The sequence below is a fragment of the Phoca vitulina genome, unplaced genomic scaffold (assembly GCF_004348235.1).
Source record: "Phoca vitulina isolate PV1807 unplaced genomic scaffold, GSC_HSeal_1.0 scaffold21, whole genome shotgun sequence".
NCBI lineage: Eukaryota > Metazoa > Chordata > Mammalia > Carnivora > Phocidae > Phoca > Phoca vitulina.
The window spans coordinates 26158487-26181392 of NW_022589724.1; the positions used below are offsets into that span (position 1 = coordinate 26158487).

Here is a 22906-nt window from a genome sequence, read left to right on the forward strand (position 1 = left end):
GGGGGGGGGGGGGGGGGGGGGGGGGGGGGGGGGGCGTTGGGAGAGGGTGGGATAGTGGGAAGATACTGGAGCTCTGAGCAGTCCCTAGCCTCAGCCCTGAGGGGGCAGGACAGGCCTGCGACCCAGGGCCACCAGATAGGCTGCAGCCTTAGAAGTCTGGATCAGGGGGCGCCTGGTGGCTCAGTTGGTTAATCGGCTGCCTTCGACTCAGGTCATGATCCCAGATTCCTGGGATGAGCCCCACATAGAGCCCCACACAGAGCCCCGCATAGAGCCCCACATCTGGGCTCTCTGCTCAGTGGGGAGTCTGCTTCTCCCCCTCCCTCTGTGTTCAATCTCCCTCTCAAAAAAAAAAAAAAAGGTGGTCTGGGTCAGGTTCCAGGAAGAGATCAGCTTGCTGCAACATGGGCTGAGGGAAGAAGGATGGAGGCTCTGCCCAAGCCCAGAAAGACCCACACTGAGAAGGGCACCCAAGGGACTGTGGGCCAGGGCATCGCTAGCTGGCCGAGGGGGTGGGAAGCTGCACCCAGCATGCCTGGTGCTTGGGCTCCACCTCGGACAACAGAGACAGTTTCTTTGCTTTGGCCCAAGCCATGCAGCTTCCTGGCGCCACCTGGGCCTGCCAGGTCTTCCAGGAGCAAACTCTTAGGCCACAAATGGGCTTTGTGTTTCTTCCCAGGGTCACTGGGTTTTATTAGTTTCCTATTGCTGCTATAATAAATTAGCGCACCCTGGCATCTTAAGAAAACACACATTTATTCTTTTACAGTTCTGAAGGGCAAAATTCTGAAATCACTTTTACTAGCTAAAATCATTTTCCGGCACCTGGGTGGCTCAGTCGGGAGCGTCTGCCTTCGGCTTTGGTCATGATCCCAGGGTCCTGGGATCGAGTTCCGCATCGGGCTCCCTGCTCAGTGGGGAGTCTGCTTCTCCCTCTGTCTGCCGCACCCCCGCTTGTGTGCACTCTCTCTCTTTCTCTGGCAAATAAATAAATAAAATCTTTAAAAATAAAATAAAGTCACTTTCACTAGCTAAAATCACTTTCACTAGCTAAAATCAAAGTGTCAGCATGGCTGTGCTTCCTCCAGAGGCTCTTGGGGAGAATCCCCGTCTTTGCCTTGGGGTTCTTTCTTCCTTCTTCAAAGATAGCAGTGTGGCATCTCCAAATCTCTCTCTCTCTGCTGATGTCCTCACATGGCTTCCTCTCTTGTTTGCAGTCAAATTTCCCTTGGCCTTCCTCTTTATAGGGACACTTATGATTACATTTAGGGCCCACCTGGATAATCCAAGGTAATCTCCCCACCTCAAAATACTTCCTGTAATCACATCTGCTCGGGCCCTTTTTCCAAATAAGGTACTGTTCTCAGGTTCCAAAGATTAGGATCCAGATATCTTTGGGGGCAGACCACTACACTGGGTTTGGAGAAGGAATCATGGCAGAGCTAATGAGATGGGGAGAGAGAGGGGGACAAGGACTCCAGAGGCAGGACAGCACTAAGGCATATTCCCTTCCCCCTGTCAGGGCTGGATGGAGTAGGTGGCTGTTTTGTCCTGTGGTCTGGTTTATGGGCCCTGACCACTGGAGTGAGGTGGGCAGAGGGAGAGGCCCTCTCTGGGACCACAGCATTTCACCAACGAGGAGCGTGCCTGGGGGCAGCTGCAGGCTCCACCCACGAGCATTTGCATGCACCTGCTGCGTCCCTGTGGTATGCAGATCTGTGCATGCCAAGGCTTGTTTCTGAGAACCTACGTGACTTTCTGAGGGTTTGTTTGCCCCTCCTCCTGTGCCCTGGAGTCTGCATGTTTCTCCTCTGGTCTAGACGTAGAGTCAGATCCTATTGATCTCATGTGTGATTTCACATTTAAGAGAAAAACATGTGTCTGTGTTTTTGTTTGGGTGTCTCGTGCTTAAAGGGATTTGGATTATGTCAGCACATCCACACAGGTGACCTGTGTTTCTGCCGTGTCTCTGCAGATCTGGGGTTCACACTCGGGTACGGGTGTTTCTATGCCAGTCAGGGCTCATGGGGCTTTGCTTTCTTGGTTGGTGAGATGCTGCACTCCTATGGAGGGCCTCTAACCCATCAGCAGAAGGTGGATGCACAGGCCTCTTTCTTTCTCAGCCCTGCTCACTGGTTCAATGCAGGCCTCACCTCCATTCCACCCGATTCAGGGAGGAGAAGGCAGGGCTGCCAATATGCAAGGCAGTGGTGGCTCTGATTGCAGGCTGTGGACTCCACCTTCCTCAGGTGAGATGGTGGGATAGTTTTGGGGACACAGACGATCCCTCCCCATTGTCATCATTTGGGGCATACCCAGGTCCGCCATTGCCGGCTCGGCCCCCGAGGGCCGTGTCACGGTTGAATGCAGCGACCATGGTGGAAGGTGGGGGCACCCGATGGAACGCGGGCCTGTTGGGATATACCCAGGTCTGACCCCGATCGCAAGGATGTCCTGCCCACAGGAAGCATCCGTGTGAGACCAGCACGGGGCTGCTGCAGCCATGGGGCTCCCTGGCAGCTACAGCTACGGGACTCCCAGTGAGTGAGCCTAACTCAGCCGGACTCCTGGCCAGGATGATACTTCTGGGTCCAGCTCAGGAGCGACAGTGGCTTGGCGGGTGACTTTGGGCAGGCCTCCCTTTCCCAGCTGGTAAAAGGGGTGGGGGGATGATGGCAGCTGGGCCAACCTAATCCTGAAGCCACACGCAGCACTGTGCCACACAGACCGTGACTCTCACTGAGGCTGTGAACCTAAATCTTCCGAAGCCATAGGGAGCCTTAGAGAAAACGCGTTTCAGATTTCGCCCACGCGGAGGCGCCGGCTCGCCGACCCGCAGGTCCCCAGCGGCAGGACGGGCGGAGTGGAGGCGCCAGGCAGCCCCCGTCCCTCCGCGGGGCTCGCGAGTCCTGGCAGAGCGCCCAGGGCTTCACGACCTGGGCTTCTGGAGGGCCAGCCGCGGATGACCCCGCCCGGCAGCCGGGCGGGGGCGGGGCTAGGGGCGGGGCGCGACTGTGAGGCAGGGAGTGGGCGGGGCTCGGGCCGTGGGGGCGGAGTCTGACGGCGGGCGGGGACGGAGCTCTGGCGGTGGGGCGGGGCGGAGCTCGCGCCGCGGGGTTCCGGCCTTGGGGGCGGGGCCCCGGCCGCCCTGCCGCGTTCCGCCGCGGCATTCCACTCTTCCGGCCTCGCGTTCCATCCGGCGCCTCCACCTTCCTCCCGGCGCCGGCTGTCGGCGCGAGGGTCGCTGGGTTCTACCGTCGCGCCGCCTTCGCGGCGCCCGAGCCCGCAATGTCGGGCCCCAACGGTGACCTGGGCGTGCCGGTGGAGGCGGGCGCGGAAGGCGAGGACGACGGCTTCGGGGAAGCAGGTGACCCAGGGAGGCTGCTGAAGCGCCCTTTGCTTTCTTAGGGCTGCCCTCCTGGGAAGGGGAAGCGGGGCCGGGCTGGGGGCTTGGAAGGGACCGCAGAGCCCTCCCACCCCTCGCCCCTGGGTGCGTTGCGGCTGCAGGCGCCGGCCGAGGATTCAGGGCGAGCACCTGCGAGTGGGTCCCTGGAAACCGCAGCATCGGAGAGCTGCGGGCAACCGGCCCCGTTTTACAGATGGGGAAACTGAGGCCGCTTCGGGATCACTCGCCTTTTGGCATTTGCTGCAGCCACTTCCTGCAGCCCCTGTGGAGCCGGGGGCTCCTGAGGGGGTGGGGCGGGTGGGCCGTCTCGGCTTAGCAGGAGGGGCTGTCTGGGTGGGCGAACCCGCCCTGCTGAGTCAGCATCTCCTCCCACCTTTGCTGGTGTGACCCGGAGCCTTGGCGAATGTGACCTGCTTACAGAGCAGCCTGTTGCCTGCCCAGCACTTCGGGGGGTTGGGGGTGGAGAGAGAACCATCAGCTCCCCTCTCACCTTGGGGAGCCTCAGTTTCCATATCTGTAAAATAAGAATAATGATTAGTGTTCCTGCCTTGAGATGTGTCAGGGTTAAATGAAGAAAAAACAAACGGAAAATATTTAATAGGTTCAAAGCATGCAGGTGTTCGGTGAGTGGTTATTTTTCTCTTTAGTGTAATAAAGATTGATTTCTCAAGTCGGAGGGCAGGACTTAGTAAATATGAGATAAGTATGGAGTCTGCTTTTTGTTTTGTTCGGGTAACAGCTTTATTGAGCTATAATTCACATACTATACAATGTATCCATTTAAATTGTACATGTCAGTGGGTTTTAGGATACTCAGAGTTGTGCATCCCTCACAGTAGTTTCAGAACACTTCCATCACCGGGGTCTGCATTTAATAAAGAGGTAGAGGACCTCCCACAGGGTGGTAAGTGGTAGGCTGGCCGGTTTGCCCTGGGCACCGCAGGGGAACAGTAGCCAGACGTGTGTAAGGAAGCCCGCAGTGGCAGGGAGAGCAATCAGGAAAAGCCACTCCGGTGTCACACTGAGTGGATGTTGGCAGATTCACAGGACTTAGTGCAGTGGGCAGGTGGCTGTCCCAGGCAGAAGGCAGAGGCTTAGCACTAGGAAGTGCCCTTGACACAGATCAAGTCTGGCCCCCAGTGGTGTGGAGACACCACCCGCCTCCCCCATCCTGCTTCGGGCCTGTGTCTCATGACACAGAATGTTCAGTGTTGATAATAATGACCGTCTACTAAGTGCTTGCTGTGGCCAGACCCTGTCTGAGTTCTTAATATATTGGAATCCTCACAACCACCCGGTCCTTATTCCCTTCCCAAAAGACACAGTCACGTGCTGGGGTGCAGCGGAGCTGGGACTGAAAGCCAAGTGCCCCTGCTCCCTCTGAATCTTGGCTGTGCCACCAACCAGCTGGAGGATCCTGGGTAGGTCCCTTCCTTCTTGGGCCTCAGTTTTCCCATCGGTACCACAAGGGGGTTGGACTCTAAGATCCAGCAGGGACCTTCCAGGACTCTGTCCTCTGTGAGGTGTGCCAGCTCTGGCCGATGGTGCTCTTCCCCCAGAATGCAGACACACTCCTCCAGCCCTGGCCTTTCCCAAACACTGTCAGCCGCTTCCCCTTTTGTCCCAGGCTGGCAGCTGAGTGTATCTGAGTCATGGGCTGGCTCAGAACCGGGTCCGCAGCGGGCACAGGCCCAGACCTTGGATCCTAAGGGACACTGTGCTGCTGAAAGGCAGGTCAGGAGTGGCCATGGAGGAGGGAGTGATGGTTTCTGGTGGAGACCAGGGAAGGCTTCTTAGAAGAGGAGGCGTTTTGAGCTGGTCCTTGAATAACTGTCGTGGTTGAGGCATTCTGAGCGGCAGAGACAAGTGAGTAAAGGCAGAAAGGCTAGAAAGTCAGAGGCTTCACTCACCCATCCGTCCATCCATTCATTCAACTAGTGCTTATTGTGTGACAATGAGGGCACCAGGGAGACAGCAGTGAACACAAGAACATTCCCTGTCTCATGAGCTCTATAGTCTGGTGGGGTAAGGACCGTGGAGGTGTGTGGAGGGCAAGGATTGGGAAAGCTCCCTGTGGCAACATCCATGCTGAGACTTGAAGGATGAGAGGGACTCATCCAGGAGAGGAGGAGGGAAGACGGAAGGAGGACGCATTGCAGACAGAGGCAGCAGCATGTTCAGGGGGCCCGAGGTGGGTAGAGGTGGGTAGAGGCTGGGGAAAGGAAAGGAAAGGGCATGGGAGGTGGGGCTAGAGAGGGGGCAGGGCCTTGGGAGTCCGGGTGGTGCTTTTCCGTTCCGGCAGGGGGAACCTCAGAAGGGCTGGAGAGTAGGGCCTGCCTGGGGACAGAGGCCTTGATTGCCTGACTCAGGAAGGTGGGCTCTGGCCTCCGGGCAGCTGATGAAGGAAGTGGAGAGGAGACTTGGCACCGGGCAGGACACCGTCTGGCTGACCTCCCCCTGACCACCTTAACCCTAGAATAAAGGATGGTGCACTAAGGTATTATTTCTCCAAAGCCTTTCAGTTTTGGTATCCACCCATTTTCCAGATGATGACACAAAGGGTCCGAAAGGAGTAGGGACTTGCCCAAAGCCCTTTTGTCCTGCAGGCCGGGGGACTGTGTGAGGGAAGGTGTCTAAGCCCTGAGGAGACCTGGAACCTTGGCTCTCTTTTTCCTTCCTCCCAGAATATGCTGCCATCAACTCCATGTTGGACCAGATCAACTCCTGTCTAGACCACCTAGAGGAGAAGAACGACCACCTCCATGCCCGCCTCCAGGAGCTGCTTGAGTCCAACCGGCAGACACGCCTTGAGTTCCAGCAGCAGCTCGGGGAGGCCCCTAGTGATGCCAGTCCCTAGATTCTGGGAGCCCCCAACCAGCCCAAACCCTGCCTCCCTGGGCTAGGCTCTGGCCTGGGCACTCACCACCTGGCTTAGATACCTTCTCAAGGGCTGGCCTGCAGGTCCCCTGGTGGGTCTGCCTGTCTCAAGTCACCCTTCCGGTACTCCCCTTGGCATGCCTGGGCCAGCCCCCACTACCCGACATCCCCTCCTGGGGTCAGACGTGGGCCCATGACCCACCCACCTAGCCTGCCTGCCCAGTTCCGGGGCACTCCCCACTCTGCCCAGGCCTTGAGCATCCATATTAAATGGGTCTCCAACAGCACTGTGCCTCTCCTCTGAATCCTGGGTGAGGACTCCACCAGCCCTCACAGGTGAGCAGGGCAGCGGAGGCATCCCAGGCACTGATCGTGTGCTGGGCCTCACGGGCCTGCTGGTAGGGGAGGGGTTCTTGGCCTTCTTGTATTTCTGGACACAGAGGGAGCCGGTGAGGCAGGGCTTCCTCCCTACCTGGTGCCCTCCTGGACAGCAGATTCCCCAGCCCAGCTGAGACAACATGGGACATGCTGTGTGACCCTGTGGATACGCTCAGCTTCTCTGGGTCCTAGGGTCTTTCCCTACGACAGCCAACTCCTGTTCATGCTGTGTAACCTTGCTCCAGGCCCCAGTCTTCCCAGCTAACCAATCACAGGGTTGGTCTACCTCTAAGAGTTTTTTCAAATGGGGAAATAGCAGAACTAAAGAACCAACTCCTCCTGGGCCCCATTCGCTGATGATTCATCTTAGGGTCACCTGACAAGAAGGGTGGGCCCCTGCTATTGAACCACAAACTCAGAACCAGAGGACAGGGAGGCCCCCTATGCCTACACTTCAGTTTCCAGAGTCCAGCTGGAGAGACAGGCCAGCACAGGGGTCCAGAGCCCAGGCCTGGGGCAAATCCTGGCCACTCATCAGATGTATGACCTCTAGCAAGTCACTTGACCTTGCTAGGCCTCAGTTTCTTCACCTATAATTTGGGGACCACAATAAGACCTGCCCCCTAGGGTCCCTGTGAGGATTAAATGAGGTCTGAGTTGAAGGTGAAGGTGCTCTCCTAGCCCTGATAACCCCATTAAAGAGGGAAACAGGCTGTGAGAAAGAGGCCCTGCTTGGGGAGCCTGCCTGTGGCCTTCCGGCTCGGCCACCACACCATGCCTAAAGAGGGTGGGTGTTGGCTGAGAGCGGGCTGGGGTGTCCCCTTCCCCTATCCACCCAGACAGAAGGGCTGGTGGGCACGGTACGGCCAAACTACCTTCTTTTATTAGATTTTCAGTAAAAACACCAACCATGTCAGAACTTCCACATGAGACTTCTAAAAAGCATAGCAGACTTAGACCCAGACGGGGTGGGCCTGAGGCGCTCCCTCTATTAGGTTTTGAGGCGGGTTGAGCGCCGCGGCAGTGGGGGTGGAGGGGGTTGGGCTGTCACCTTGCCGGGGGTTTTAGCTGTGTCCTGGGTGCTGGGCTGGGTGGGTGTGCGGCCGCCAGAAGTGAACAGAGCAGTCAAGGCGTTCCGGGCGTTGATCGCACACCGGCGGCTCACGGGCCTGCTGGTAGGGCTGGGGTTCTTGGCCTTCTTGTATTTCTGGGCACGGAAGGTACAGATGAGGCAGGGCGTCCTGCCCACCTGGTACGCCCCCTCCCAGCAGCTGCCTCCCCAGCCTGGCTGAGACTGCTGTGTGTGACCCTGTATGATGCACTCAGCCTCCCGGGGCCAGAGCTCTGGAGCTAACAGCCTGGCCCTCAGCTCCGCCCAGAACAGTAGCACAAAGAGCGGGGCCCCACCCCTGCTCAGGTTCCCTCCGTGGGCTGAGGCCAAACCCAGGAGGGAGGTGGCTGCTGGCCATGCCCGGCAGCTGGGGTGGGCGGGTGGGGCAGGAGGCCCGGCTCACCTGCAGGTTCTCGAAGTGGGCCAAGGACTTGCAGTGGGAGAGCTGGGCCCCCGAGTTGCTGTGGTAGAACTTGTGGCAGATGCGGCAAATGTAGCCCATTACGGGCACCAGGAAGTCCACACCTGTGGGGCGGCAGCATCATGCACTTACCCCCATGCCAGCCCGGTGGCCCTCCCCCTCTAGGGGCCTGTTTGCTCGCCCACCCTCCAGGTGGGAGGAGAGAAGAGCACAGGGGGAGAGGCTGCCTGGCCTCTCCTGCGGGGGGGGTCAGGGCTAGGGTCTTACCATATGCGGTATTGGGGCTGTAGGTCTCTGAGCCTTTCCACTCCTCTATGGATATATCTCTGGACCTCACCTAGAAATACGCAAGTGTGGGCCTTGGTTCAAGCTTCCCCTGAGCTCCTCCCAAACGCAGGTGGGGCCTGGTTTCCACCCACACTCTTCAACACCGCCCCCTTGATGCCCAGGAGGAATATATCCAGGAGGTTGTGGGTGGCATTTGCACATGCTGATCCTGCCAGATTGCCCTTCCCAATCTATACTTTTTGAGGTCAGCTCAATCAGTCCCCTTCTCCAGGAAGCCCTCCTGCTTCCACAGTGACCATAATCCATGCCAGGTGTGCCCAACGCATCACGAGTGTCCTCTCTGAATCACATAACAACCTTCCTAGGTTCACCCATCTTACATAAGAGGAAACAGGCCCACGCACATTAACTCACTTGCGCAGGGTTTATAGAGGAGCAGAGTAGTTAACCCTGGTGAGCCCTAACCCTGGTTACACTCTTAACCACGAGCCCCCCTGCCAGCTCCCTGAATTCCTGATATTGCAGTGACCTCAGTCCCAGGGGAGCTGGGTTTCAGGTGATCAACGACTCGTCATCTCACCTGCTGGACGAGAGCCCCTTCCAGACGAGGCCATCTGACTCCAGCCACGGTAGCCCCACCACACTTAGCAGTGCCCTCCTCACTTACCAGGCAAATGTGCCTTCCAAGGGCGATAACCACTCCCCTTTGCCACCCTGGGCTTTGGCCCACCCTCCCAGCCTGAGCTGGGACTGTTACTTCTAAGCAGAACAACTGGGGCTCAGAGAAGCTGAGGGGCTTGCCTGAGGTCAGGCCAGTACTGATTGCATGTAACGAAGTGGCCTCACCCCAAACCTGCTTAGGGCTGAGGACCGCCCTCGCACCCCTCCATCCACAGCCCCTCCACGTGCCCCTGGGGCTGCCCCTCACTACTCCGGACTGGCAACGGGCAAGCTCCAGGCGGGCAGGGGCCTTGACCCCCACATATCCCCATGTCCAGCACCAGGGCCTGGCTCAGAGCAGCTGCTTTTCATTTCTGACACGAAGAGAACCCAAGCTCCTCCAGCTCCTCGCTCGTGGGAGGGAGCTGGGGCGTTAGGAGCACGGGCTCTGGAGTCTCACTTCCTGGCGTCCAAGTTGGTGAGATTCAGCCAGGAAAGCGCTGGGTACACGCCTGGCATATAATAAATGCTCAGAAAGTGTTGGCTGCTACTTCGTCATCATCCTCATCTCGTGCTGACTCTTCTGTGTACCCCGCATAGTTCTCTCCATGCCCTTATTGGCCTAAGACGCCCTTTCCCTCTCTCAACACAGGTCAAGATTTCAGCCAGGTTGGGGCGCCTGGGTGGCTCAGTCGTCAAGCGTCTGCCTTCAGCTCAGGTCATGATCCCAGGGTCCTGGGATCGAGCCCCGCATCGGGCTCCCTGCTTGGCGGGAAGGCTGCTTCTCCCTCTCCCACTCCCCCTGCTTGTGTTCCCTCTCTCGCTCTGTCTCTCTCTGTCAAATAAATAAAATCTTTAAAAAAAAAAAATTTCAGCCAGGCTTCGAGGTCCTGTTGCCGGCCACCCTGCCGTCCTCATGATGTGTATGTACACCTAGTCATAGGGAATACAGTCCTGTTCACACTAATCGTGGCATGCCTTAGTGCCTATAAACGTCAACACCGCGGCCCCTGGCCCCTGGGAGGTGGGGTGAGGTCCCGCCTGGGCTGGGAGTCCAGCCTCCAGCCTGCCTCCCACGCCCCCTCTGCCCCCCAAGCACCTGCTTGCAGAATTCCTCCTCAACCTCGATCTCTTCTTCTTCATCCTCCTCCTCCTCCTCCTCCTCTTCATCGCCCTCAAAGCAGCCCACAGCGTCCACCGTGATGAAGTGGTCCTCATCCTGACCGGCTATCTCCTTCTCGAGCATCTTCAGCTGCCCAGGGGAATGGGCCAGGGCTCAGGTCAGCTCTGGGCAGACGAGGTGCCACCCCACCCCCGAGAGTCCCAATCTCTCCAGACCTGCCGAGTTCAGGCTGGGATAAACCTCAACCCGCTGTGTGGCCTCGGCCCAGTCTCTGTGCCTCTCTGGGCCCATGTCCTCCGAGGGAGCTGGGGGTTACCTCCTTGGCTTTGTCCTTGTGCCCCTGGGACTTCACGTGCTCCACAAACTTGCGGGGGGTCTTGAAATAGCGGTTGCAAACAGTGCAGAAAGGTCGCAGGGATTGCTTGGCGATCTGACGAAAGGAGGGCAGGCCAAATGGGTGGCGGGCGGTGTCCCCAGGGGCAGCCAGGCTGTGCCCAGTGACACCTCCTCTCCCACCTGCAGGCCTCCACATCTGTCATCAGCTGGCTGTGCTCCGCCCCTTTCCCAGAACATGGGCACACACAGCCCCTCCCTGTGCCACGGGCTTCAAGACGTGTCGGCAGGTGGCAATGGAGGACAGAGACAGGGCGGGGAGAGAGAGGAGCTGCCAGGAGGACCCCCACAAGCTCCGTGGCAGGGAGACAGCACGTGTGGGCGCCCTCGCAGCTCATACCTTGTGGTCCTGCGTCCTGCGGTGTTGGATCAGGTCCCCCATGTAGTAGACCTGGCAGGTGTTACACCAGCGCCTCGGCGGGGGCTCTCTGAATGGTGACAATTAGAACAAGGAATGTGACACTGCCCTTGTTGGAAAGACAGCTGCTCTCCCAAGACGCTCCATAAATGTAATGCAACTCCAACACGATGTGTTTTTAGAAACTTAACAACGGTTCTGAGATGCATCTGGAAAAATACTTAGACAAGAATAATAACCAAGGAAGCTTGGTGGGGTGTGGGGAGATTTAGAAGCATCTGGGATCCCAGGAGGCCAGCAGGACAGTGACACACCTGAGCATATCTGGCCCTGAAAACTCTTTATCCTTCAGTTTAGATGCCCTGTAGTTCCTGGAGCTGTTCTTGCCCCGCCCCCTACTCCTGGGCCTGCCCCCTACCTGTAAGCCAGACTCGCCCCTGGCACCCCAAAGGGCCATCACCACAGCATTTTTTTTTTTTTTTTTTTAAGATTTTATTTATTTATTTGACAGAGAGAGAGAGAGCGAGAGCAGGAACACAAGCAGGGGGAGTGGGAGAGGGAGAAGCAGGCTTCCCACTGAGCAGGGAGCCCGATGCGGGACTCAATCCCAGGACCCTGGGATCATGACCTGAGCCGAAGGCAGACGCTTAACGACTGAGCCACCCAGGCGCCCACCACAGCATTTTCTACAATGGACAGGGAGGACCTGATCCTTTCTCTGCCCCCGCTGAACCGTGGTGAGCTCTGGGAGGCCAGGACTCCCAAAGTCCCAGGGCCAGGCACGGGATCGGCCCCAAGTTTCTGACTGCATTGGATGAAGGACAGGCAGCCTATCGGAAGGACTGCCATGCTCTGTGTGGCCTCAGGGGCCCCAGTGAGGCTTCAAGGGGAGATGGTTCAGTGAACCTCCTGCACCTAAAGCTTGCTCGTAGGATGGGCTACATCTTTCTAGTTTTCTTGTGTCCACAAGATAGGTTTTTATATAACCGAGCTCATTCTGCAAATGCAGATGTGAACCCTGTTCTAACCCGACGTCATACCTGTTTCCACGGTCTCACGAACTCCTTGGTATTGTCTTTTATGAGCTATTCCACCAAGTGGACGAGCCTGAGCTAACTCATCCCACAGGAGTGGAGATTTTCAACAGTTTCCAATTAAACTTTTTCACCATGACAGTCCTCTGCAAGGAACTTCTTTGGATTTCACCTTTCTTCTGTATTTATGATCACTTCACCTAAGTATAATTCCTGGGTCCTCGAGCAGGGGAGGTTTAAGGCTCGAGAACGTGCTACACAACCACGTCAGGAAGTTCTTCTCAAAGTGAGAACCACCTAACAGAGACGCCGCTGCCTCTGGAGAGAGCGCTCCATCACCCAGGGCATGCAGGCAACAAGCTCCGAGCTGTGACCCTGTGAGCGCTCCCGGCAGAGTCCCCAACCACTGCCCAGCCTGGGATGGGGCTGGATTCGGGCTCGCTCCCTAGGCTTCTTTCGTTTTGATTCTGAGCTAGCTGCTAACATTGTGAAATTGGGAGATTTCGGGCGCCTGGGTGGCTCAGTTGGTTAGGCGACTGCCTTCGGCTCAGGTCATGATCCTGGAGTCCCGGGATCGAGTCCCGCATCGGGCTCCCTGCTTGGCGGGGAGTCTGCTTCTCCCTCTGACCCTCCCCCCTCTCATGCTCTCTGTTTCTCATTCTCTCTCTCTCAAATAAATAAATAAAATCTTAAAAAAAAAAAAAAAAAAGAAATTGGGAGATTTCACATACAAAGCTGGGTTTCTCGATTCTCCAGAATAATCAGGAGACCTGGAGCTGAGGAGCAGCTGTCCTGTGAGACAGAGCCCAGGCCCCCCAGCACGGCCCGAGGCAGCGCTGACCTGCTTCTCCCCTCCCCGTAGGCCTCTGTGACTGCCCACAGGGTGGTGAAAGGTCTTCCAGCATCCACCAGCCCTCCTCAGCCCAAGAGCTAGTCCTGGACTCTAGGACGGCTCATATTTTGGATCAATGACGCGCCCATGACAATGAAAGGGGGACAGGCAGGGTAGCTGTAACTTCAAGCCACACGATGACTAATCCCCGGGTGGGGTCAGCACATATGCCAGGGAAGCAGGGGTCTGTGCCACCACCCACATCCTTCCCATGTGGGTCGTCACACTGTTCCTGCCTGGATGGCACCTTAAGAGACTATCTAGTTTATGAACTCTTGCACTGCACCCTTCACCAGGCCATCTTACAGATGAGGAATACTGAGGTCCACGGGTACACAGTTAACGTGTGACAAGGCCTCTGGCAGCGACCAATACTTAACCCAAAGGCAGACCTTGCAGATGGCGGACTCAGGGCCCCTCTCGGCCTTGCCTGGCCTGCAAGGCCGTCTACCCCCCAGCACGGAGCCTCCGAGACCCCCCCACTCACTCGTCCTCTCTCTCCAGGACATCCCGGGGCACGGGCAGCAGGGACAGGAGGCAGGCCTGGCTCATGTGCTGTATCTCCCCGAGCCGCTGCTGGTGCTGGGCCCCCGACATGTGGTTCTGGAACTCCTGCAGTGGGATGAAGAGTGAGCCCTGGAGAAGCGGGCAAGGCCGGGGCCCGGGGAGGCGGCCTGTGGCCTCAGCTTCATGGCCACCCTGTCGCCACTGCCGCCGAGGCCATTTGTCTCAGAACAGCCCTGTGGGGGCCAGAGGAGGATGGTGACCTGAGGCCCCAAGTGAGCGAGCACACAGCAGCCAGAGCTCCTGCTGTTCCTCCTGGACACCGTGTGAGCCCCTCGGAGACAAGGAGCAGTCCGACTGACGCCCAGACCCCACCGCTCTGCTCAGGAGGACACAGGCAGCGACGGCAAACGGCCCTAACAATACGAGCAGAATGCCGTTGTTAAGGCGCTACGCTCGCTCTGGGCTGGGCCGGGGGCTCGTGATTTCAGTGTCAAGTCACCGGATCCTCGGAGCCTCCCAGCAAGGTGGGTTCTAAACGCTTCTTCATCTGAAGCACGAGGAAACAGGCATAAGGAGGGGAGTTCGCCTTCCGGCGTCTACACAGCTAGTCAGGGCTGATTCAGACCTGGCCTGCTGGACTCGCAGATCCTAACTTCTTGGCTGCTCAGGAAATGTTTCCAGAGCAGGTGCACAGCTGCTGTGGACGGCGTGGATGGCGCTCACGGTGGCCAGGCCTGGGCACGCCCGACAGACACCCCCACTCTGCCCCCCGGAGCCCCCCGTGCCCGGGCCCCGGGCCGCGGTACCTGCTGGCTGCTGGAGTTGGCCTTACAAAGGTAGCAGAAGAACTGGAGGGTCTGCTTAGATGGTGTGCTGGCGGCGGCCGGGGCGGCAGGCGCAGAGTCGCCAACACGCGGCACGGGGGTGACGGGGACGGTGCTGAAGGCCCGGCTGTCGCTGCTCTGCAGGATGGTGACCTTCAGGGAGCCCCCGGCACCCCACACCTGCACCGGGAGCAGGGGCAGAGCTACCACCGGCGGGGCACCTGTGCTGGGCCTGCCCCTGGGCCAAACGCCTGTGAGTGGCGTCTCCCTGGACCCTCCTGACAGCCCCCTTCGCAGATGGGGAAACTGAGGCACTGAGCTGGTAGGTGACTGCCCAGGCTCACAGAGCTGGGGTGGACGACAGCCGGGACTCAAACCTAAGCCCACCCAACCGTAAAGTCCACCCCGCCCCACCCTCCCGTGAGAGATGGAGAAACAGAGGCACGAAGACGGGAGCGGGTTTGGCCGCAGTCCCACTAGGAGGCGGGGCGGGAACCCGAACCGCACACAGAGGCTTTCGCTCTGTGCTCTCTCTGCTACAGCAAAGCTCCCCCTGTGAGGGGACCAAGGGCTCTAGTTTGGGGATGGGCAGGTTGGAAGGGACTTGTCGCCAAAAGTGCCTCCAGTTCTTCAGAGCAAAGGTATGTGAAACAGTCAAACCCAGTCTGCTCGGCCCACGGCCCAGGGGTGGTGGGGAAACGTGAGGGGCCCCGAGGGGTGGGGGCGCGCCGCTGGGCCCCGCGGTAGGCGAGCAGCCCCAGCAGCACGTCGACCCACCCACCCCTAGCATCTCTCTTGCTCGTTTTTCACATTCTCCCACATCCAGGCCACTGGTCAAGTCCTCCTGGCTCTCCACGCTGACCTGGGCGCCGCCGGGCTCCTCCAGGCCTGAAACGACAGATGGGTCCATCTCCCACCGGGCCCCGAGGGACCTGGGCCTGACAGCCCCCTTCTCTACCCACGGCCAGGACCCTGAAGCCTCTGGTGGGGACAACCCCGAGCCCTGGTCAGGACCGCACGGCGCCAGGGGAGGAGCCAAGGACCCGGGCAGGGCTGTCCCATCACGGGGCAGCTGGGAACCAGTGCTCGCTTACCCGCTCCAGTATCTCCCCTATCAGGCGGCGTCTCGAGCACCGCGGAATGATCCGGAACCGGCGCTGGCTCGGAGGCCGGCACCGACACCCGTGGCGGGGGCTGAGGCTGTCCCTCAGTCTGGTCAGGCGGCTGGCCTGGCGACGGCCCCGGGGGCTGGGCCTCAGGACACGTCTGCGTCTGTGCCTGCTTCTGCGGCGGCCGCGGGGGCTGCGGGGGCTGCGGGGGCCGCGGGGGCTGCGGACGAGCCTGCGGCGGCACCTGGCTCTCCAGCTCGGCCTCCTTCGGCCGCGGCTGCGGCCCCACGTGGTCCGGGGAGGTCTGGGTCTGCGCCTGCCTCTGCAGCCTGCGCTGCCCCGGGCCGTCGGCGGGGGGCGTCAGCGGCTGCGTCCGCGCCTGCACCGGGGCCTGGATCTGCGGAACCCGGGGCTGCAACGGTGGCAGCACTCGGGCTTCCGGCGGCTCAGGCAGCAGCTCGGGTGTCTGTGTCTGCTTCGGGGCCGTGGCGCGGGCCCGAGGCTGGACCTTCGCCTGCAGCTGCCCGGGGGGCCCCTTCTCTGTGGGCAACTCTGAGCTAGGGAGGATCAAGAGAGAGCTTCCTGTGTCTCCCAGCTGACCCCAGGGGCTCCTCAAAAAGACCGAGATCCGCGTTCAGTCCTAGTTCTAGCACGTACAAGCTGGGCATTCCGGGAAGGGCCGGCCGCTCTGCGGGCCCCAGACGCGCCTGAATAATTTGGGAGGATCACTCAGCCCCACCTCCCACAATCTGCTAATACGTATCCAAGGCCCTGTAAAGCCGCCCACCCTCTGCCCACTCTGAGGTCCCAGATGCACATGTTCACCTCTCCAACCTGGCCACCTAGCCTGCCTCCAGGTGGCTCAGTCCCAGGGAAGACACCGGAGACTCTCTGGCTGGGGGCCCTCCCAAGTAAGATGCAGAATTGGGTTTGACCTTCCTGCAAGCAGGACGCCAAGGCCCTTTCCTTCTTCCTACCTAAACTCTACACTGTTGCCATCCGAAGGTTCTGGAGCTGCATCCCCAGCTCCTTGTGCCTTGGGGGGGTGAAAGGTATCAGAGGAGGCTCTCCCTGACATAAGCAGAGAGAGTCAAGGAGACTTGCAAGGGGATAACTTCTCTGGGACTGTCCCTCTCTGAGTCCCCCACCTACACCCACCCCTAGCCTTCGAAAGAATGAGGCTACAGGGCCCCTGGGCCCCGGCGGGTTTTCAGCATCCGTTACCTCTTTGACCTCTTAGCTGGTGGTTCAGATGCCTCACAAGACTCGGGCAAAGGGGCTAGAGTGCGTTTCTCCTTAGTGATGTCATCCGGGCAGGGTGGGGAATCTTGGTCTGGAACGGAGGACAGATGAGTGACTGCCGATGTCGATGCCGTGTAGAGCACAAGCTAGCTCCGAGAGACCGGGTCTGGGCTCAACCCCCCTCCCCCTGCACCAAGAGCCCTGCCCCCCAGGTCTGCCTCCATCACTGACCCTGCACCCACCTGCCCCAACCCGTGGCCCCTTCCAAAGGGCCAGCAGCCTCCCTCTCTTACCTTCTGGCGTGTTTGTTCGGGACTCAACAGCTTCCTCAGACCCCTCTGGGGGGTCTGACTCATCTTCCACAGGTATCGTCTGAGAAGAAGAATCCTGCTTCCTTTCAGAAACTGGTTCTGACATCTGCTGCCCACCCATGTAAGTACACCCTGGCCCAAGAGCAGCTGTGACAGTCCCCTAGGGGATGAAGGCGCCCAGGGACCCGGCGACCTCTGGTGAGGCCTGGCCCAGAGCTTCCCACAGATGATCCTAAGCACCCCCAGGAATCGTGTCTAGGCAGGTCCATCTAGCTGCCTGGCTGTTAACCCAGATTTGGGGGATACTGAGGGGCCCTCCTGACTCCCCAAGCACCTTCTCCACGAAGCAGCCAGAAGAATCCTACTAAAATGCAAACATGACCATGTCTTTTGCCTCTTTCAGTCAGAAATCCTCCTGTATTCCTGACTCTAGAGTCCTCCTTCCTTACCCAAGCCCAAAACCACCACCCCATCTGACCTCTGCCCCCACACCCCCACCTCTAGCCAGCTTCCCCACTCTCCCCCTCACCCTCTCTATGCCCACACTGGCCTTCTCTCTGGTTCCCCAAAGTCCTAGGCCTCATCCTGCCCCAGGCCTTCACCCAGAGCCTCAAAGGCACTTCTTACGGGAAGCCCTCCTGAGCCCAGGGTAGACCCTTAATATGGGTTCCCAGAGGAGCCTGGGCTTCCTTTTTGTGGCATTTTCCACAGTCTTAATTAATTGGTGGGAACATTATTTGCATGAATGTCTCACCATCGCTACGACCCTCCTCCCCAGCCTAAGAGCTCCAGGAGGGTCAGGCCAGATGTACTGTCTGCACCACGCAGGCCCCTCACAGATGTTTGCTAAATAAATGCACGGCTCCGGCTGGTCGGGGGCATTCCAGTTACCCCAGGAGCCCGCCTGCAGCCTCCCTCCTTCCTCCTAAGCCCGAGGAACTAGCACCGAGCGGAAATGTGCACCACATTAGGACTTCAGCCCTTCAGAAACTATCTGGCTCTCATCCCGCATGACACAGGCACTGCTGGCCTGTAAGTCAGGAGGCTCGGGCTCTGGGTCTGTGTGGCCCAGGGCGGCCTCCACCCCACTCCCTGAGGCTCAGTTTCCCAAGATGTAAAATGAGTGGCGGGGAGCAGTCATGTGAGGACAGGCCCCAACTGGCAGGCTCAAGGCTGGGACCCCTCTCTGGAGGGACATGCCTCACCTTCAGATGTGGGCTGGCCTCAGAGCAGCCCGAAAAGGAGGGGGGGGTGCCACCCCTGCCCTGGAATGTTCTCGTGAGCATGCTGTGTGAGGAACTGCTGGGACTCAGGGAAGGACAGTCCCAGAGAAGTTATCCCCTTGCAAGTCTCCTTGACTCTCTCTGCTTATGTCAGGGAGAGCCTCCTCTGATACCTTTCACCCCCCCAAGGCACAAGGAGCTGGGGATGCAGCTCCAGAACCTTCGGATGGCAACAGTATAGAGTTTAGGGTTTTGTAACACTGTTTTACCCCATTACCTTTCTTTTACTTGCACCAACAGCAATTAATTTAGATTGTTTTTAAAATTTCAGATAGTCACAAAATGTTTCCTTGTTAAATAAACGTAACTGAGAAGAAGCTAATTCATGTAAAGCTAGGCTACTGCAGACAGTAGGCCCTGGCCACAGGTGCCTGGCTTCTGAGTTCTCCAAACGTTGCCAGCCAAATTGAGATACACACCAGATTTTGAAGACTCGGTACAAAAGACCAAGGAATGTAAAATATCTCGTTCATTTTTTAAATACTGATTAAAGGTTGAAATGTTAATTTTTTTTTTCCATACTGGGTTAACTAAAATTTATTGATAAAATTAATTTCACCAGTTTCTTTTTCCTTTGTTAATGTGATTACGAGAGCAATTTAAATTCCATATACGGCTCACACTTTCTTTCTACAGGGCAGCATGGATTTACAGAGCACCATTGCAGGACACCTCAAACTACTCCAGTGCTCGATGTCATTTGTACCTCCATGTGTTTGCAAAGAGAAACATTCGCTCAATAAGATTACTGGTGGTGTTTGGATGTGGAAAAAGTCGCATCGGACGTTCAGGAATATCTGAAATTTGGGAAACCCTAGACAAGGCCAACTTACCCCCTTCTTTTTACAGATGGGGAAACTGAGGACAAAAAGGGACGTGACCTGCCCGAAGGCCTGGCGTGAGCCACGTGGGTGAAGCTGGGCTGATACCCAGGTATGACCTTCCCACTCCCATCCCCACCCGCGGCCCCCCGGCCACCACTCACCTTGCGCTGGGGGGGGGGTGGAGGAGGGGGTGCGGGCCTGTTTCTGGGGAGTCCGCCCTGAAAGATTGATCTGGGAGGGGTTCATGGGGACCCCGACAGGAGGGGGACCCAGCAAGGACTGCCGAGTGGCCTGGGGGAAGAACTGCTGTAGATTTGGGGTGGCCAGCTGGGGGGGTGTGAGGCTGGGGGCTGTCAGGTTCGGGGCTGCCAGGTTGTAGCCACGGAGGTTCCCTGCGGGCAGGAAGAAGGGAGAAGAGAGGTTACAGTGTGGTTGGATGGTAGAGGCCAGAGTCAGGCGTCAGCCCCCCAGAGCATCACGGAAACAACACAGATAACTTTGACAGGGAAGCTTCCCACACAGCAGCCAGAGGAGAGAGATGAGAGCCAAAGGCCCACTCCTACCTTGGGCATTGGTAGTGAGGGGGCTTTAGGGCTGGTTTTCTGCTGAGGAGGAGAGGGACACCCTGATCAGCAGCTTGTGCAACCCCACTCACCCTCTGGCACGCTTTAGGGCACACCTTAAGGTGTGTGAAAGACCCAGCACAGTCCCCATAGGGAGAACCAGCAAGTTGACTGACTGGTCCCTGGAATAATAAGACACTGTCCTATCCCACCCCCCACCCCTAGCCCCCCAACAAAAGTCTACTGGGAACCAGCACTTGCTAAGCCCTTTGCGTGCATGGCCGCAGTCACTCGGCTCAGCCACCATCAGGGTAGGTACTATGGAGTCTACCAATGATAAAATAGACACAAAGTGGAGGTGTAGCTTGCCCAAGGTCTCTGCTTATTCTGCCTTCACTCCTCTCCACCTGCCTAAATCCTTCCATAGCTCCCTGCTGCTTGGAAAGGAGCTCATTCCTCACCTTGCGGGGGTCCGGCCCTGCCCTCCTCCCAGACCTCCTTTCTTACCATTCTCCCCACACATGCACCCACTATACTCCAGCCATGCTTCTGTGTATCCCTCAACAAGCCTGGTTTCTTCCCGCCTCTGGGCCTTTGCATATGCTGTTCCTTCTGCCTGGGCTATTCTGCCCCCACTACTTCCTGGTCATCCTTCAGATCTCCCTTTAGGTGTTTATCCTCTGAGAGGCCTTCTCAGAACCGCTTTGTGTCCCCAGAGGCGCCAGCTTCCCTGTTCTAGGACCAACTGCACAATTTCCTTGTCTGCTTCCCACTGCCCACCACCCAACCACCCTGGGAACTCCTATAAGGGCAGGCGCCTCATCTAACTCAGAGGCCTAGTGCTCAGGAAGTGTTTGAACCATAAGAGACAATTCAAATCCTTGCTCCAAAGCTGGGACGGGAAGCATAGGGGTTGAGGACATGGGTGAAATGTGTTCTCATATCTAGTTCAAGCCCTATAGCCCAAGCTCTGTGACCCTGAGCAAATCAATTCCCCCTTCTTAGCCCCAGTTCCCTCATCTGTACAATGGGATAATAAGAGCGCTTGACTCACTGTTTTATGAGGACTCAATGAGATATACAAGTGTGCCTGGGATCCAATGAGTGTTCAATTAACATTAACTTAAAACAAAATAAATACATGCACACATATGTGCACAGAGAATGCCAACTGGCTATTAAAAACAGTAAGATCAAGAGATCTTAAAGCTCTAAAAGAAAAATGGACAAAGGACATGGACAAGTCACAAAAAGAAATATGAACGTTTAACAGACAAATAAAAAACGTTCGACTGAACTAGCACTCCAAGAAATGTAAACTAAAACATTAATGATGTCGCTTTTTGCCAACCAAGTTAGTAAATCATGTGTATATACGTATATATATATATATAAAAAGCATATAATACCCAGTGTTGCCGTGGGCATGGTGAGACCGGTACCGTCATACGAGGCTGGTGGTATTGCAAACTGGTCCAGTCCTTTGGGAAAGCAAGTTGGCAACACTTATCAAGAGCCATAAAACATCCATCCCCCGACGCAGCTTTTCTACTTTTCGGAATATGTTCTAAGAAAATAGTCTCAAACATGATATTCATGCCCGTGTTATTTAAAACAGAGAGAAAAAAAAAAAGAAAAAACAAAGCGGAGTGGGGAGAAAAAGGAAGCAGCTGAGTTTAGGTACGCGAGGGCTTGCCCTCCAGTGGAATACGAACAGCTGTTAAAAAATAATCTTCACAGACACTGTCAACTCATCTGGTAAATGATCATGCCATTCTATTCCGTGAAAAAGAAGTAAAAGACAGCCTTTCACTTCCATGTCAATAACCAACCACAATCATATACAAATTCCCAAGTTTGGGCCTGGGAAAAAATGGGAGGAAATACACCAAAACCGTGACAGGTGTTTTTTGTTTTGTTTTTGTTTTCCTTCAGGAGGTCAGTGAGTCTATGACAATTTGGGTTTCCTTATCCTCTAAAAATAATTTTCTTTCACTTTTCTTTGATGAGTGTGACCTTTAAAATAGGAAAGAAAAAGGGGGAAATACATATGTATACATCGTGTGTGCTTTTGTTTCTCCACCTGCCATAGATCGACTGCCATCGATCATTTGTAAATCAACTCCAGGACCTTCCATGCCTATGTGGCAGGGCTGAGAGTGACAGCCATCACATCTTCTGACCTGGCAGCATAACCTGCTGGATGGCAGGACAGCCTAGTACCTAAGAACACAGCTCTGTAGCAAGACCTGGGCTCTAACTCTCCCTCTAATCCACACCTACTCCCTGTGTGACCCTAGGCACATGATTCTTCTCTAGGCCTCAGTTTTTTCATCTGTAAAATGGGAGCATGAGTGTATCTCACCCTCCCCACCCCCAGAGTTGTCAGCAGAGTCGAGGAACTGTGTTTGTAAAGCTCTCAGCACAGTGCACGGCCCAGAAGGACCACACAGCAAGCCACAGCTACCATGCGGGAGGGGCAGGGTCTGAACATGAGCTGGCCCCAGGTCACTGAGCTCCTAAATTAATACTGAAGGGGCTTGGTATCTGGAGCTGCATCTTAGAAGGAAGAGCTGAGAGACTGCTCTCCACGTGGGGACACTGAGACAAGGACACAGGCTTACTACATATGGCTAGAGGCACCCACACAGAGATCCAGGGGGTCAGAAGGCTCAGGCTTCACCTAGCTGCGTGACCCAAGGCAAATGACTTCCCCGAGCTCTGGACCTCAGCTTCCTCATCTGTCAAATGGGATGTGGAAGAGAGTGGTCCAAAGAGATCTTTTCCTCCATCATCTCATCTAATCTGAATGGGAGGAAACTGTGCTGAGTCCTGCCCACAGAGGCCAGCACCATGGCCAAGGGCAGACCCCTGCCATCAGACAGAGCTGCGTCCAGCTGAGCAGCTTTGGAACTTCCACCTCCTGGAGCCTCAGAGTCCGCATCTGCAAACTAGGACGCGGAGAGTAGCTCCCTCTCAGAGTTAGCGTGTGGATTTGGTGAGATTGAGTGCAAATGGGGATGCCAGGGCACCACCCCTGAGTTGCAGTGAGAAGGGGCCAGTCCTACCTTGCAACTGCTGCAAAAGCAAAGCTCTCTGTAGCACTGAGCCGTTGAGGAGGGAGGCGGAGCTGGCACCTTGGAGATTCAGAAGCTGTTGCTGTGGCTGCTGCTGGGGAAGCCCCCTGTGTGTTGGGAGGGGGTGTCAGAGGACTCTGGGAGAGTCAGACCCTCCCTCTTCCCTCACCTCCACTCTCTGCCCCTCTCTACCGCAGACAGAGGAACCTCGTGAGGTGGGAACTG

At 57.0% G+C, this 22906-nt stretch overlaps 2 protein-coding genes across 3 annotated transcripts in view; one reads left to right on the plus strand and one right to left on the minus strand.

Annotated features, from left to right (window-relative positions):
• Positions 1–3111: 3111 nt before the first annotated feature.
• On the plus strand, positions 3112–6570 carry CUNH9orf16 (chromosome unknown C9orf16 homolog). The gene is made up of 2 exons (XM_032418209.1): positions 3112–3367; positions 6091–6570. Exons 1-2 carry the CDS (start codon positions 3289–3291, stop codon positions 6261–6263), a joined length of 252 nt encoding a protein of 83 aa, XP_032274100.1. The 5' UTR covers positions 3112–3288; the 3' UTR covers positions 6264–6570.
• CIZ1 (CDKN1A interacting zinc finger protein 1) overlaps positions 4060–22906 on the minus strand; it is a 29518-nt gene continuing 10671 nt past the window's right edge. The window contains exons 3-17 of one of the 2 annotated variants that reach the window (XM_032418208.1): positions 22673–22788; positions 21014–21085; positions 19199–19433; positions 16917–17017; positions 16606–16714; positions 15367–15938; positions 15054–15160; positions 14255–14452; positions 13429–13553; positions 10998–11085; positions 10581–10694; positions 10241–10393; positions 8461–8530; positions 8176–8297; positions 7523–7868 (exon numbers count right to left, since the gene is read on the minus strand). In XM_032418208.1, the coding sequence (XP_032274099.1) occupies positions 7653–7868; positions 8176–8297; positions 8461–8530; positions 10241–10393; positions 10581–10694; positions 10998–11085; positions 13429–13553; positions 14255–14452; positions 15054–15160; positions 15367–15938; positions 16606–16714; positions 16917–17017; positions 19199–19433; positions 21014–21085; positions 22673–22788 (2398 nt within the window). In that variant the 3' untranslated portion in view covers positions 7523–7652. Of the gene's footprint in view, positions 5256–7522; positions 7869–8175; positions 8298–8460; positions 8531–10240; positions 10394–10580; positions 10695–10997; positions 11086–13428; positions 13554–14254; positions 14453–15053; positions 15161–15366; positions 15939–16605; positions 16715–16916; positions 17367–19198; positions 19434–21013; positions 21086–22672; positions 22789–22906 lie in introns of those variants that run through there. The other variant, XM_032418207.1, reaches the window with a different exon arrangement.

What these genes read in the sequence shown, in the direction of transcription:
- CUNH9orf16 (XM_032418209.1), top strand. Translation starts at nt 3,289, where the DNA reads ATGTCGGGCCCCAACGGTGACCTGGGCGTGCCGGTGGAGGCGGGCGCG. An exon ending in CGACGGCTTCGGGGAAGCAG is followed by an intron (nt 3,368 to 6,090) that starts GTGACCCAGGGA and finishes CCTTCCTCCCAG; the next exon opens with AATATGCTGCCATCAACTCC.